Source organism: Anolis carolinensis, chromosome 3, assembly GCF_035594765.1.
Source record: "Anolis carolinensis isolate JA03-04 chromosome 3, rAnoCar3.1.pri, whole genome shotgun sequence".
NCBI classification, from domain to species: domain Eukaryota; kingdom Metazoa; phylum Chordata; class Lepidosauria; order Squamata; family Dactyloidae; genus Anolis; species Anolis carolinensis.
Window position 1 is genome coordinate 238,946,278 of NC_085843.1, and position 14,196 is coordinate 238,960,473.

The window sequence follows — 14,196 nt, forward strand, 5'->3', positions numbered from 1 at the left end:
GCTGGGGAAATACAGCCTTCTTTGTGTCACTCTTCTGTTTCCTACTGGGTAAAAATCTATTGGAAACTGAGTAGAAGTAGAACTTCCTTTCTTCTCATTGTGTATGTTGAGCTGAAAGAAGAGAACTATTTAAAATTTAATACCTGTGACTGGCATCATCCAGCTGAAAGGAAGTAAATACTGAACAGAGTTCCCTATACACAAACAACAAGTAGACTAAGGATTTACACTACTATTTATCTGATAAGAATATAGATTCCATGTAAACACACACACTTGATAAATAAAGGCACTTGATTAAGACATAGTTGCTGCTCAGATAAAATCAAGTCACAGACACTTTTACTTCCAAATTGTCACGACAAAATTGTCAGACCATCTTTTCACAAATACTTTGACAGAATATGGCAACTATCAGAGACAGCAAATACCATTCCCAGAACACTGGCTTGTTTCTCATAAGACTATCATTTGGCTGGAGGGAGATGACATGAGAGCTGCATTTCCACATAGAGCTGAATTAGTGTAATTTTTACAGGAAACCTTACTTTGAGGTTGTGAGATTGTATCACATCAGATATCTACCAATAGTAGTCTATCCTAAAAATCCTATTAGCTTTCACTTTTATTTGTGAATCTTTTATTTTGTAAATCTGAAGGCTTTCAGTGAGAATTTATCACCTGCATTCTAAAGTAGGTTTACTACTTCAGTGAGGATTAGGACCTTTTCAAATAGCAAACTCAAGGACAGAGGGCTTTTTAAAAAAATAGTCGCTGTTCAACACTGCTGACTATAAACAACATCATGCAGGGAGCAGGGGGAATATAATGAGATAAACAATATGTTTGTTACAGACTATTAAATTTTGATTCTGTACTCTGTAGAAGTGAAAGAAATAATTACACCTTCATTCACAAGCCTTCTCCCACCTTTGAAAGTGGATTAAGCCAATGGATTAGCAGCACAACTTTTTCAAGGAACAGAACAACAGGGAATGTAAATTACTGTTCTTCTCTATACAGTGTTGCATAAACAGAGAAACTTTTTTTTAAAGTAGAAGAATAGGCTGTTGAAACTCTGTGTTGTTGGGCTGCAATTCCCATCAGATTTAGGCAGCATCGTCAGTAGTAAGAGGTCATGAGAATTGTATTCCAACATCATCTAGAAGCTTATAACTTCCTTATTTCTGTTTTTGCCCCCAGCTCCAGAGGTTACCTGGTCTCGGATTAGAGGTCCTCCACATTATTTGGCCTACAGCCATGGCCAGTCCAGTGTAAAACTTTTTTTTTTTAAAAAAAGCTAAAAACACCCCCATGTAACTTCTCAAGAACCCACCATGTTGTTTTTCCTCTTCAAATGGTGTCAGGAAGACAGGAGACATCCAATTGCCGTTGTGAGCGGGACTAGCCAGAAAATGGAGATATTGGGGTTACAGCAGAGGATGGGTGGGCAGTGGGAAATTGGTCTCTGCATTGCCCACCTCTGACTTCAAACCTCAGGTCTTGCAGTCTCTAATGGTTCAGTTATTGCAAAATAACCACATTTCCCATCTCTTTTGACAGTAGTGTAGGTACAGAGGTCACTGGAACAATCACAAGCACCTTTTAAAGATGAGCCATGCAGGTCTCTGTTTTTTTGTTTTTGTTTTAAAATTACAAACAGACTGTTCTAGTCATTGCTGAAATGAGATATTCCATCTGTCCAAAGGATTCAAAAACCCAGCTGGAAATAAATTGCACTTCTCCCCATAAACAGGCTTTGACAGCACCTGATTGCAACATAGCCTATTCAGCTTCTCTTCTTCCCATTGAGCAGGTGCACATTTTGATTGCTCTTGTCCACACTGAGGTGTTTCTGACCAAACTGCTTAATGAATGTCCCAGGAATCAATGCTGCCATAGCTATTGCCAACATTTTGAATAGGGTACTCCATGAGAAAATGGCATCTAAGGAGGTGACTTGTGAAAGGATTGAGCCTGTCTGGACACACACAAAGTTATACGGGAGAAGGCCTGCAGAAGCAAGAAGATCATTCTTATATTAGGAAAGTTTTCACATTGCACAAATGCAACTCTGATCCCTGTTGCTAAGGCCTATTAGTACATAATTATTACATAGCTGTGTATATTATAAATCCTAATTACGTTATTTGCTAATGCAGAGAGAAAATATCTGTCCATCAAGGAAGGAGCAAACAGAAACACACTCTAAGTTCAATAGAAAAGGAGAAAAATATGTATACATAGTTTGGACCAAGCAGGGAAGTGGATATTTTTCTATTACTCAGAGAAGGCTGGAAAGTCTTAACTGAACAATTAGACATATGACTGGTAGTGAATAGCTCTCAGAAAAAGCTCACACAATTCAAGATATATAACTTACCCCATAAATAGGTTTCATTTTTTATCGCATCAGAAGCGACTTTAGAACATACTGCAAGTCACTTCCGGTGTGAAAGAATTGGCCCTCTACAGAGACATTTCCCAGGGATGCCTTGATGTGTTAGCTGGGAGGCTTCTCTCATGTCCCCGCAAGCTAGAGCTGACAGACGGGAACTTATCCCATCTTGCAGATTTGAACTGGCAACCTTCAGGTCAGCAGTTCAGCCAGCACAAGGGTTTAACTCATTGCGCCACCATGGCTCCTATTTTGATAATGTTCTTCCTTATAGATTGCGGTAATTAAAACTAATGCCCTCATGATATTATCTTTAAGATGATAAACCAGTTTCACATTATGGAGAGAATGCATCCCAGAAGGCTGTTCCCTCTGGGATTCTACCTCTGTTCTCCCAAGACAGGAGGGTGCCAAAGAGCCACTGCTGTAGCAAGGAAAGTGAAGGGGCTTGGTGCTGCTTTTAGGTTCTGCCTGGATGGACTATGGCAAGAGCTTTGCCTGTTTGAGAAGAACCTATTGTAAAAGAAGCATCAATCTTCTGTTCTGCTGCCAACATTTTCCCATCCAGGCATTCAAAAAGACCAAAAGTGGTGCTGTGGTGGATAGAGTAAAGGGAGCAAGCACTTCTTTTCTAAGCTCTCCTGGGATGGAGCAAGCTCTTGCCTTTTGTCATTATATTCAGAGAATTGGGTGGCTCCTTTTTGATAGAAGTTAATACTGTACCTTAACACCTATAAGAAAAGAAACTTCCCCTTCTCTGAATGGAATGGTGAAATGCCTTTTTAAATGTCTGGGAAGGAGAATGGTGGCAGTGGAGGTTTAGATCAAAGGAACCCTGTGCTGAGCCCCAAAGTTTTATCATCAGCATATCCACAGGTCATATAAAAATCTATAGTTTTGGCTCCAAAACCTAGCCTTATCTTATACAAAGGAGCCTCTGGTGGCGCAGCAGACTAAACCGCTGAGCTGCTGAACTTGCCGACTGAAAGGTTGGTAGTTCAAATCTGAGGAGCAGGGTGAGCTCCCGCTATTAGCCCCAGCTTCTGCCAAACATGAGTAGATCAATAGGTACCGCTCCGGTGGTAAGGTAACAGCACTTCATGCAGTCATGTCAGCCACATGACCTTGGAGGTGTCCACGGACAACGCCTGCTCTTCGGCTTAGAAATGAAGATGAGCACTAACCCCCAAAGTCGGACACGACTAGACCTAAAGTCAGGGGAAAACCTTTACCTTTTACCTTATACAAGAGATCAATGTGTACATGAATATATATGATGTATATATAGAACCATGCTTTGCTATTGCTCAAAGGACAACCGTAAGAAAAAAAGAAAAGATGCTTCCAAGCAGATTACAAATCACGCTGCAGTTTTTATTATCTGGCTAAGAAAGTATTTTTGAGAGCACACATGTTGAAAAACAACAGATAAGTCTCCACTGCCATAGAAAAGGGAGAAGAGTATATTAGCCTGTTGTACCAATATGAATATATAGACTTCTTACCTATGAAAACAGAGAGGAAGAATTGAGACACAGGGATGTTGAGGATTGGAGAAGTGAGATTCAGAAACCAATTTGGAGTCATGGGGAACACCCTCAGAAACAGCAAGAAAAAGAACAAAGAATTTCTGTTTTCTTCCACCTGCCAAAAAGAAAAAGAAATATGGTCAAACTTTTTCTCATTACTTAGATTTTTAAAAACAATAATTTTTTCCAAAGTTTGTATGCAATGTAAAAGTGATAATGGATATCGCCACTAATGATTTAGGCATCGGAATAAATTATGCCATGAATCCTAAATTTGATTCCACTGGTGGTATTATCTCCCTAGTTGAGTTCCCCTCACAGAATACTCCTGCAAGTGGAAGAGAGAGTGAACTTTTGCCAACTTCCTCTCATCATTGCAGCTCCTTATCTAATCCAAGAGGGATGCAAGATCCTAGTGAGGGTGCAGGGAAGAACCAGCTATACTTGTCTATCTTCCAATAACAAGATCTTCTACTGACTTTTTTTTCCCCTTTTTGTGAAGAGAACAAGCTCATCTATTGATGGAAATATAGTTAGGACTGCAGGCCATATGATCTACTCACACCAATGCAGTAAAACAAGTACATATTTAATAGCTTGTTTACAAGTTAAAATCACTGTATTTGGTTTCAAATTGCAGGGCTATAAAAGTAAAGGGTAAATGGGAGATCTACCTTAAAAGTCTTGGAGCTATAATGACCCAATTTACTGGAACAAGTGTTTTAAATTCCTAATTATTTCACTTCAAATGTTCAAAAATAATCTCTGAGGGTTTGCAGAGCATTTCCATATTTGTGGAAGCCCTCTGGATACTCATGAACTCAAACTTTTTTTGCAAAACAACAACAACAACAACAACAATAATAATAATAATAATAATAATAATAATAATAAAAGATTTGCCTCAAACTTTTCCAAAATGTGCAATAGCAGCCCCCTAGTCTTCTGCAGTAGCCCATTCTGATCTACAGGGAGATACCAGGTATTGAACTGAGGACTTTGTGTATATGCAGTTTGTGCCACAGTCCTTATTCACTACTTAGTCAAACTGTTTTTATACCTATTGAAATATAATAGTGTTGTGGACTCTTACCTTTTTCTGAAGCATGGCAACTTTTTCAGGAAAGTAGTAGACAACGATTTTTTTCCCAAATGCATTGGATAGTCCGTAGCAACACGTGGCACCCACAGAAGACAAGACAGAACACAACAGGAGTCCCATCCATGGTCCAAAGAGAGCCCCACCAAGGATGTTCTGTTAGAGCAAAACTAGATAGTGATCCAGTCCATAATAAACTGTGGGGAAAGCATGAAGGACTCTATGAACCAGAGGAAAATGTAATATCTCTGCTAAATCTGACCAATGGTTCTTCCAGTCCAACACAGTAACTAGGAAACCCACGAACTGGGCATATAAGCAACAAACCCCCACCACATTTAGGCAACTGGAATGTATTTGATTAATATGTTCTCTCTAGGACCGGTGGAAAACTCATACTGGAGATCCTAGCGATTCTTAGAGAGGTGTCCTCTCCAGTTAAAAAACAAGATTTTTTTAATTTGTGGTTTTTCCACTTTTATGGGCGTTCTGTGTCTTTAAACCTAGTAAAAGTGGAGATCCTGCTAATAATAATAATTGTACAGGTGGTCCTGGTGGTGATTGGCACATTGGGTGCCGTGCCAAAAGATCTCAGCCGGCATTTGGAAACAATAGACATTGACAAAATTACGATCTGCCAACTGCAAAAGGCCACCCTACTGGGATCTGCGCACATCATCCGAAAATACATCACACAGTCCTAGACACTTGGGAAGTGTTCGAATTGTGATTTCGTGATACGAAATCCAGCATATCTATTTTGTTTGCTGTGTAATACAATATAATAATAATAATAATAATGTCTATTTATTTATTTAATTTATATACCACTCTTCTCCCCCGGGGAGAAGATGATGATGTATATACAGGTGGTAAAACAGTGCAAGAAGTTAGGAGGGGAGTCTTGCAAACACTATGAAAGTAGGGTGGAGAAGCAGGGTTTTAGCAACATGCTACATATGCAAATGCCTGCAGCATTACAGACTGTATACATACCAGAAAGCTGGAGCCTGGTATAGCAAAGCACTGCTTGTATAGATAGGCACTGCAGAACAGCAGCAGCACATATGCATGGTGCTCTCTATTGTAGTACCGTAGAAACTCTGCAAGTTCTTGCAGTTCTTCTAGGTCTGAAGGGAACTTTAATGACCTGATAAACAAAGAAGATAATTACTTAAGACACAAATAATTTAGGTGCTGCCAGTGATGGCCTTTGTGTTACAAGTAAGACATGGGTATTGAGACAAGAAAAGGTACCTCATCACTTTGAGAGGTTTTGTAACATGGCTTTTCGTAGGACTATAAGCTAGTTTAGTTACTGAACTTTTTTTTGCTTGCAGCTACAAACGTAACATGCCTAATCTTTTGAAATGTGGTGAAAGGGATTTGTCACATCAAATGTGTACTTTCTTTTTTGTTCTTTTAAAATCTGAAGATTTTTCTTTACAATTTTAAATCCAGATCAATCTGTGAATATTTATTAGTAAAATATCATAAGCACCAAGAGTAGGAACAAGTAACTTGTGTCCTTCCAGGCATAGTTGGACTGCATTGGCATGTCATTTCTCACCTGTGTTGAAATCTGACATTACCTGAAGAACCCAATGTTACACATTCTTGAACTAATTATGGACATGGGAAGGAACTGCTGAGGAGAAAATAGTCTACAATACAGTGTTATCAACAGTTAAACTAGCTTGATCTACAACAGTTCAGTGTTCTGCCCGCCAGAAAAAGACCACAAACTCATAGCTGGAAATGTCTGAGGAGAGACATTGAGTGAGTTAATGCTCTTACTAGAAAGATGGATTGCCCAACTACAACTGTACTTTTTCAAGTAGTTGTTTGTATAGTCATACATATGGACTGCACTCTTGTTCAAGGGAACATACCCCATGTACTCATGCATTAGTCTAGAAATATTAATAAAAAATCAACACTTTTTCCTTCAGTGAAACCACTTCACATTCACAGATAATATTAAAATCCCCAATTTTGACCCCAAAACCCACATCAATTTATACATGAGGTAGACTTATACATCAGTATAAATGCGGCAAGTCATGGGACAGTAGGGAGAAAAAGACCACCATTATTCCCTTTGTTCAAAGTCCCCTCTTCCCATTTCAACGCTCTTTTGAACAAACATGCCAATGATGTGGAAGTCTCATTCTTGACATACGCTATTATCAAACCCCAGTAATCCTTTCCCAAGATGAAAGTCCTGCTTTTGTTATGAGCAGTGAGATGCATACTTCAAGTATACTGTCATTTGATTACCACATGCTAATGGAAAATCAGGAGATAAGTAGAACTGAACTTCATATCTGAAGTTTGAACTCTTGACGTTGAAACTCCTTTAACACAAAGGACAAACTTCTCAGTTGCTCACCTTTGATAGGAATAAATAAGTTGCTACTTTTAGCAAAAGTAGAAACTGAAGTTCAAGCTAAGAAAGATGTGTAAGCTCACACCTTTACTGCTCTTCAAAAATCTAAAAAGCATAATATTATGAAGTTGTAAACCATACCATCATTCATGATTTTGTATAAGCAAGTCCAAGCTACCTACTTTCCAAGCAAGAACAGTCTCTTTATTTCATGGCTGAACATGAACGCTGAGGCCCCATCTACACTGCCACATAATGCAGTTTGAAACTGTGCTACATGACAGTAGGTGGAGCCCAAGTTAGGCAGAAAATGAAAAAAGCAAATTAGCAAAGCAAGGAAGGTGAAATTAATCAAAAAATAGGTTAAAGTTAGATTTTATTCTACAGGAACTATTGCTAGGCTGTATTTTTCCTCTTGTAATGATCAACTATGTGAGAAATTTATCAATTCCACCTATCATTAGTTCCCCATGAATATTTGAGATCATCAATAATTGATACACTTTTATCTTTCTGAAATTTTGCTTGAAAGATGTAGTTTTTTTACATTAAAAAATACAGCCTTAATTACTACAAGGTACTTGCTGGGTCAGGAATTGCAGGAATGAATTGTAGTCAATTCAAGTACCTGTGGGGAGTGATGGAATACAGCTTAACTTTGATTTTGTAGGAAAAGACAAGTCGATCGTTTTACAAATCTTTAAAATTTAAAACAACTTCAAATGCCTGCTAGACATATAACCTAAAGTCAAAAAGAAATGGGGAAAATGTCAATGATATTTTCTATAGTGAGATGAGAGCTCTCTAAAACTGAGAGGTCAGCTTTGAGGATCATTCAACCAGTCTTCCATTTAGTCTAATTGTGCATTCATACTGTAAAATCAATGCAGTCTGATATTACTTTTGTTGCCATGGATCAATAATATGGAATTCTTGGAATTATAATTTTACAAGGTCTTAGGCTTCCCTGCCAAAAGAGTGTGAGTGCCTCACCAAACTATAATTCCCATGATTCCACAGAATGGCAGTAAAAGCGACATTCAACCATTAATTCTCCAGTGCAGATCAGATATGGGCAAACTTCAGCCCTCTAGGTGTTTTGGATTTCAATTCCCACAATTCCTACTGGCTGTTAGAAATTGTGGGAGTTGAAGTCCAAAACACCTGGAGGGCCCAAGTTTGCCCATATCTGGTGTAAATGCACCCTAAAAATGCACTGTTAGAACTATACTTGTGTTGTATCTTGCAGAATAAATCAAATACACTGAAACATTTTAGACGCAAATGTTTAAGCTTGTCACTCCACCTGCTGTCAGGGCCATCTTGGAACAAATAGTCCAGGTGTTTAACTCGCAGAGCAAGTCACTGGGGTTAAATGGGCTCCTGAGGCCACTTAATTTGGGATCCTTTCACGATTGGGTTTCATAACAATTTCTGATGCCAAAACTCAGTTTGACTCCACATGCGACAGCACATTTCCATGCTCAGAGCAGCATCAGATTTCGGCAGCGGTGTATTTTTAGTCTGACTCTCATGGCCACAGGACCTTCAAGCTTTGGGACAGGATTAGCTTAACTGAATCGTGAAGCAAGGGATGCATCTACATGGGAGAAGCAACACAGTTTGATAGCACCTTAACTGCCATGGCTCAATGCTATGGAATCCTGGGAGCTGGAGTTTAACGAAGCCTGATTTGCATGAAACCAGGAGAAGTGGATCGACGATAAATCGGATAAAGGAATAGCTTTTTAAAAATCGTATCGGAAGCTAATTGAGGCAAGTTGCTTCTGGAGTGAGACAATTGCCTCTGCGTCTGTCTCTGTCTCGGTTTTATGTGTATATGGGCAATGAATGTTTGCCCTATATGTATATAATGTGATCCGCCCTGAGTCCCCTTCGGGGTGAGAAGGGCGGAATATAAATACTGTAAATAAATAAATAAATAAATAGGCTGTCTTCAAAGATGTTGCCCAAGGGGTGTCCGGTTGTGCTGCCACCCTGCAGGGGGCTTCTCTCATGTCCCTGCATGAGCTACGGCTGACAGACAGGAGCTCACCCAGTCTCATGGATTCGAACCGTCAATCTTCAAGTCAGCAGTTCAGCCAGCACAAGGGTTTAATCCATTGTGTTGACTGTGTCTAAGAGTGTCGGTGCCGAGACATTGACCTTGGGTGCATCCACACTGTAGAATGAATGCAGTTTGACACTTTACCTGGCACGGCTCAATGCTATGGGATACTGGGAGTTGTAGTTTGGCAAGGCACCAGCACGTTTTGTCAGAGAAAGCTGCCAAGACTTGGGCCCTGCAGGTGTTTTGGACTTCAACTCCCACCATTCCTCACAGCCTCAGGCCCTTTCCTTTCCCCCCTCAGCCGCTTAAGCGGCTGAGGGGGGAAAGGAAGGGGCCTGAGGCTGTGAGGAATGGTGGGAGTTGAAGTCCAAAACACCTGCAGGGCCCAAATTGAGCCATGCCTGTTCTAAAGTGTGGATGTCCCCAGTGCCTGGAATATCAGTGTGCCAAGAGATCACACTGGCATTGGGGCCACTTTCACAGCCCTGGCTCAAGGCTGTGGGGTTGTGGGAGTTGTAGTTTTTTTGAACCGCTCTTTGGCAGAGATGGCTAAAGATCTTGTCGAACTACAACAGCTCGACTTCACGCAAGTGGCAAGAGCCCAAGGAGGTGGCCGCGACTCACTCACCCGCTCCCCGCGCGGGGCTCTCCGGGGAGCCGCGCCGACAGCAGGTAAAGGCCGGCGGTGGCGGCTCCCAGGAGCAGGAGGAACCCGGCCAGCGGCCTCATGGCGGAGCAGCGGCGAAGGGCTGCGGGGAGGCACGAGAGGCGAGGCGGAACTGAAAGAAGCGGGCAAGCGGGGACCGGCGGTGCGGAAAGGGCGGGCACTCCTGGCACTCGAAGCCGCACCCCGCCCCTCCGATGCGTCTTAAAGGGCCAGAGACCCAAGAGCCCGTGTTTGAGGCGTGTGAAAGATTTGGGTGAAGGAAACAGGGGTGCGCTCTTCTTTCCATAGTAAATACAAAGATACGTCATTTCCCAGGCGCCCTGTCGCATGTCATTGATGTGTTTCCGGTCCGGTCGCTGCGGCTGAGGCCTATGCAGCAATGGCTGCCCGAGGCTCTGCGTTTGTGGCTCTTCCCAAGGCCCTCTTGCCGCCGGGACCCGCCGCCTGTTCGGCCGAGGAAGAGACGGTACCTCCTCTTCAGGGCGGAGCGATTCCTTCCAGGGGGTTTCCGAGGGGAGTTGCTCGGCTGGCCGGCCTCCCGTACGGACCCTTCGCTCTCAGGCCGAAGAAGGCCCCAAGGCCTCTCTCTCTCAGGCCCCTTCCACACAGCTGAATAAAACCCTACATTCTCTGCTTTGAACTGGGTTATATGGCAGTGTGGACTCAGATAACCCATTTCAAAGTAGATATTGTGGATTGTCTTACTTGATATTCTGGGTTATATGGCTGTGTGGAAGGGCCCTGGGACAGTTTGGCCTCACGCCCCCGAAAACGACTGCGGTGCACCAACGACACCAGGCATGGGCAAACTTGGACCCTCTCTCCAACACCTGGAGGGAGGGCCCAAGTTTGCCCATGCCTGAACTACACTGTGGAAATAAGGCACTTTGACTTCACTCAATACTACGGAAACATGGGAATTGTAGTTTGGTGAGGTGCCAACACTCTTTGGCAGAAAAGCCTAAAGCCCTTGTAAAACAACTACATCTTCCATGATTCTATAACATTAAACCATGCAGTTAAAGTGGTGACAAATTGCATTCATTCTACAGTATAGATCAAGCATGGGCAAACTTGGGCCCTCCAGGTGTTTTGGACTTCAATTCCCACAATTCCTAACAACCAGTAGCCTGGTATAGATCAGTGCTTCTCAACCGATGGGTTGCAACCCCATTTGGGGGCTCCAGGCAGCAGTGAGCTATGAAAATTTTTAAAACGGGGGGTAAAAAACAAAAAATGTAATTGCGTCCTGCACAGAGATTTGTTTGCATGTATTATACAGGCAATTCTTAAGTTTTTTTGTGTGTGTGTTTCAGGAGTGACTTGAGAAACTGCAAGTCGCCTCTGGTGTGAGAGAATTGGCCATCTGCAAGGATGTTGCTCAGGGGCCGCTCAGATGTTTTACCATCCTTGTGGGAGGCTTCTCTCATGTCCCCGCACGGGGAGCTGTTGCTGACAGAGGGAGCTCACCCGCTCTCTCCGGAATCAAACCACCAACCTGTCAGTCAGCAGTCCTGCTGGCAAAAGGGTTTAACCCATTGTGCCATCGAGGGCTCCTAGTTCTTAAGTTATAAACATACAAATTATAACCGACTCATAGTTAAGAGCAGGGGTGAGACAATAGAGAGAGAAATCTGCCCCCGGAAGGGAAATTCACTCCCAAAAGAGTTATTATGAGGAAAAGGTTTCTTTACTGAAGCTTTCTGACCAATCCTTGTTTCTACAACAAGCTATTTTTTTCAAAATCCAACTATCACCTGGACAGAAAGTGCAGTGATATCTTCTGAAGAGGGGCATGTACAGCAAAACAAACACCATAGAGGTGTTAACACTTCGCTATTCTATCGAAAGCTTTTAATATTATTTGGCTGGAGTTGCAAATAAAAATGTGTGTTTCGACTTACAGACAAATTCAATTTAAGAACCAATCTACAGAACCTATCTTGTTTGTAACTTGAGGACTGCCTGTACTGCAAAATCTATTTTCAATGTGTTTTCATTTACTCTATTAAAAAGGCGATTTTTAATGTATCGCCCTTGCGGATCACTTTGCCTCTCTAAAATGGGGTCGCAACTCAAAAAAGTTCACAAACAACTGGTACAGATGTACCTCTAGTGTTTCCCACACTCTAGCCTTTCGGGAGTTTGGGACTTAAGTTCCCATAATTCCTGATCATTGGCCAAAGCAGCGGAGATGTCTGGAAGTTGAAGTCTAAAACACCCAGGAGACTGGAATTTGGGAATCACTGTATCAAACCCAAATGAAAAGCACTAAGACAGTAGAGGTATGCATGTTTCATTTCCGATAAGCCCTACTGATACATTCAGGTAATGTGGATATGCATAGGATTGGACTTCCGAAGGTGGCTTGTCATGAATTAGTTTCCTGTAGCCTGGAACAATGGCAAAATAAGGAGGCCTTATTTAGGTGAATACCAAAAAGCAAAACAACAAGTAGTCAACTGTTATACACAATAGTGTTATATAGTACTAAAATAGATGTGATAGATTGGAATGTTTTTTTGTTCTTATCAAGAAAGTAGAGTCATCAAATAATAAAAAACACCCTGTTTTTGACATAATGAAGTCAAGAATAACTGCTGCAGGCATGCATCATCTTGCTGGTTACACTAACAAACTCCAGCCACAAGTCAATTGGGCACCCAATACATTGGTATTGATTATTGCTATAAGGAAAACTTCCAGGTTAGCAGATGTGACCATCAAGTTTATAGATAAACACGCAGTAACTGTTTGGTAGTTGTAAAATGGTGTCTGCCATGCCTGAGAGGATTGTGTTTTTGGAGACTGGTACTTCAAGCTGAGAAAAAGAGGTTCCTTGTTTCTCAAACTAATTTGCCCTTTTCTCTTCACAGCATTGAGTCTAATCCAGAAGAGTTTGAACAGGAGCAAATAAAAAGGCAAAAACTTGGTAAATAATACGTATTCAATCATTTTTATATGATTTAGGTTTTAGAATAGCTGACTCTTTGCTTGAAAGAAAGAAAGCAGAAAGAGCAAATACTTGAAATAGATCATAACAATTACTAGTAGTAGCTTGTAAAGATGTTTATGTAGTGTATTGATGTTGTTTGAATAAGCCCCAGATTAAGAAGAGGGGTGCTCTGTAAGCTTGTATATTGTATATATACAGTCCAAATACCATGATAAGTTATCATTTAAGATATTTTTCTATTGCTTCCCAGCCCACAAGGACTTCCAAAGTGATAAAGAAATAAAACAATGAAAACAATACAATGAGAAAACATTTTAAAAAATACATGTTTGAGAACTATTGACCATAGTGTGCTATATGTTTGTGTCATAGAGATAGTAAAGAACATTTTACCACCCTAAAAGTTTTTGGAATCCATTTATGTAATTCATGGAATGAATCTCCTAACATAGAGGATGGTAACAGTCAAAATTACATGAGTATCAGAAAAAATTATAACCCAGAGCAGGACTGCTACTGATGGGAGTTTTCCCCTGTGACAGTGATACCGCATTGTACTATATGAGATTTAGGATGTGGGTTCGATGCCAAATTTCCTGGATAAAGAATGTGTCATTTACTGTGATTAACTCTCCCCAGGTATTTTTGGTATTCTGGCAAGGGGAATTGCCAGTTTAATTACACTCCCATCGCAGTTGGCATCCAAATATCTTCAGACAGAAGACAAGCATGAAGAAGCCAAAGATGAGGTTTGTTTGCTTTTTGAGATGACATAATCTGCTTATTCAAGCCAAATTAAATGCATAGAACTGTTGTTTTGGCAGAGAGTGGGATGGAACCGAGTATCTCAAAGTCAGTAATTCCCATTGCAACTTAAAATACAGGTCTACTTAAAAAAACACATTTTCAACTTTCTTACAAAATGCATCTAGGGACATTTTTTCTTATTTCATTAGACTCTGTGATGTCTCATGGGCCTTGTAGTCCCGTTCCTAGTACTATTGTGGCAGACGAAGAGGAAAACATGGGATTTACGCCGTTTCAGCCAGAAACGGAGCCCCGCACCTGCAGGATGTTTGCCCTCAAG

At 41.2% G+C, this 14,196-nt stretch overlaps 2 protein-coding genes across 4 annotated transcripts in view; one reads left to right on the forward strand and one right to left on the reverse strand.

Annotated features, from left to right (window-relative positions):
* Positions 1 to 217: 217 nt before the first annotated feature.
* tmem41a (transmembrane protein 41A) lies at positions 218 to 10,482 on the reverse strand. The gene is made up of 5 exons (XM_003218423.3): positions 10,115 to 10,482; positions 6,023 to 6,176; positions 5,021 to 5,182; positions 3,904 to 4,042; positions 218 to 2,013 (listed from the first exon to the last, which is right to left on the reverse strand). Exons 1-5 carry the CDS (start codon positions 10,480 to 10,482, stop codon positions 1,790 to 1,792), a joined length of 1,047 nt encoding a protein of 348 aa, XP_003218471.2. The 3' UTR covers positions 218 to 1,789.
* A 6-nt stretch (positions 10,483 to 10,488) lies between these two features.
* Positions 10,489 to 14,196, forward strand: part of senp2 (SUMO specific peptidase 2) — a 35,787-nt gene continuing 32,079 nt past the window's right edge. For all 3 annotated transcript variants that reach the window (XM_062976468.1, XM_062976467.1, XM_008106408.2), the window contains exons 1-3: positions 10,489 to 10,619; positions 13,030 to 13,085; positions 13,749 to 13,858. In XM_062976468.1, the coding sequence (XP_062832538.1) occupies positions 10,525 to 10,619; positions 13,030 to 13,085; positions 13,749 to 13,858 (261 nt within the window). In that variant the 5' untranslated portion in view covers positions 10,489 to 10,524. The remainder of the gene's footprint in view (positions 10,620 to 13,029; positions 13,086 to 13,748; positions 13,859 to 14,196) is intronic.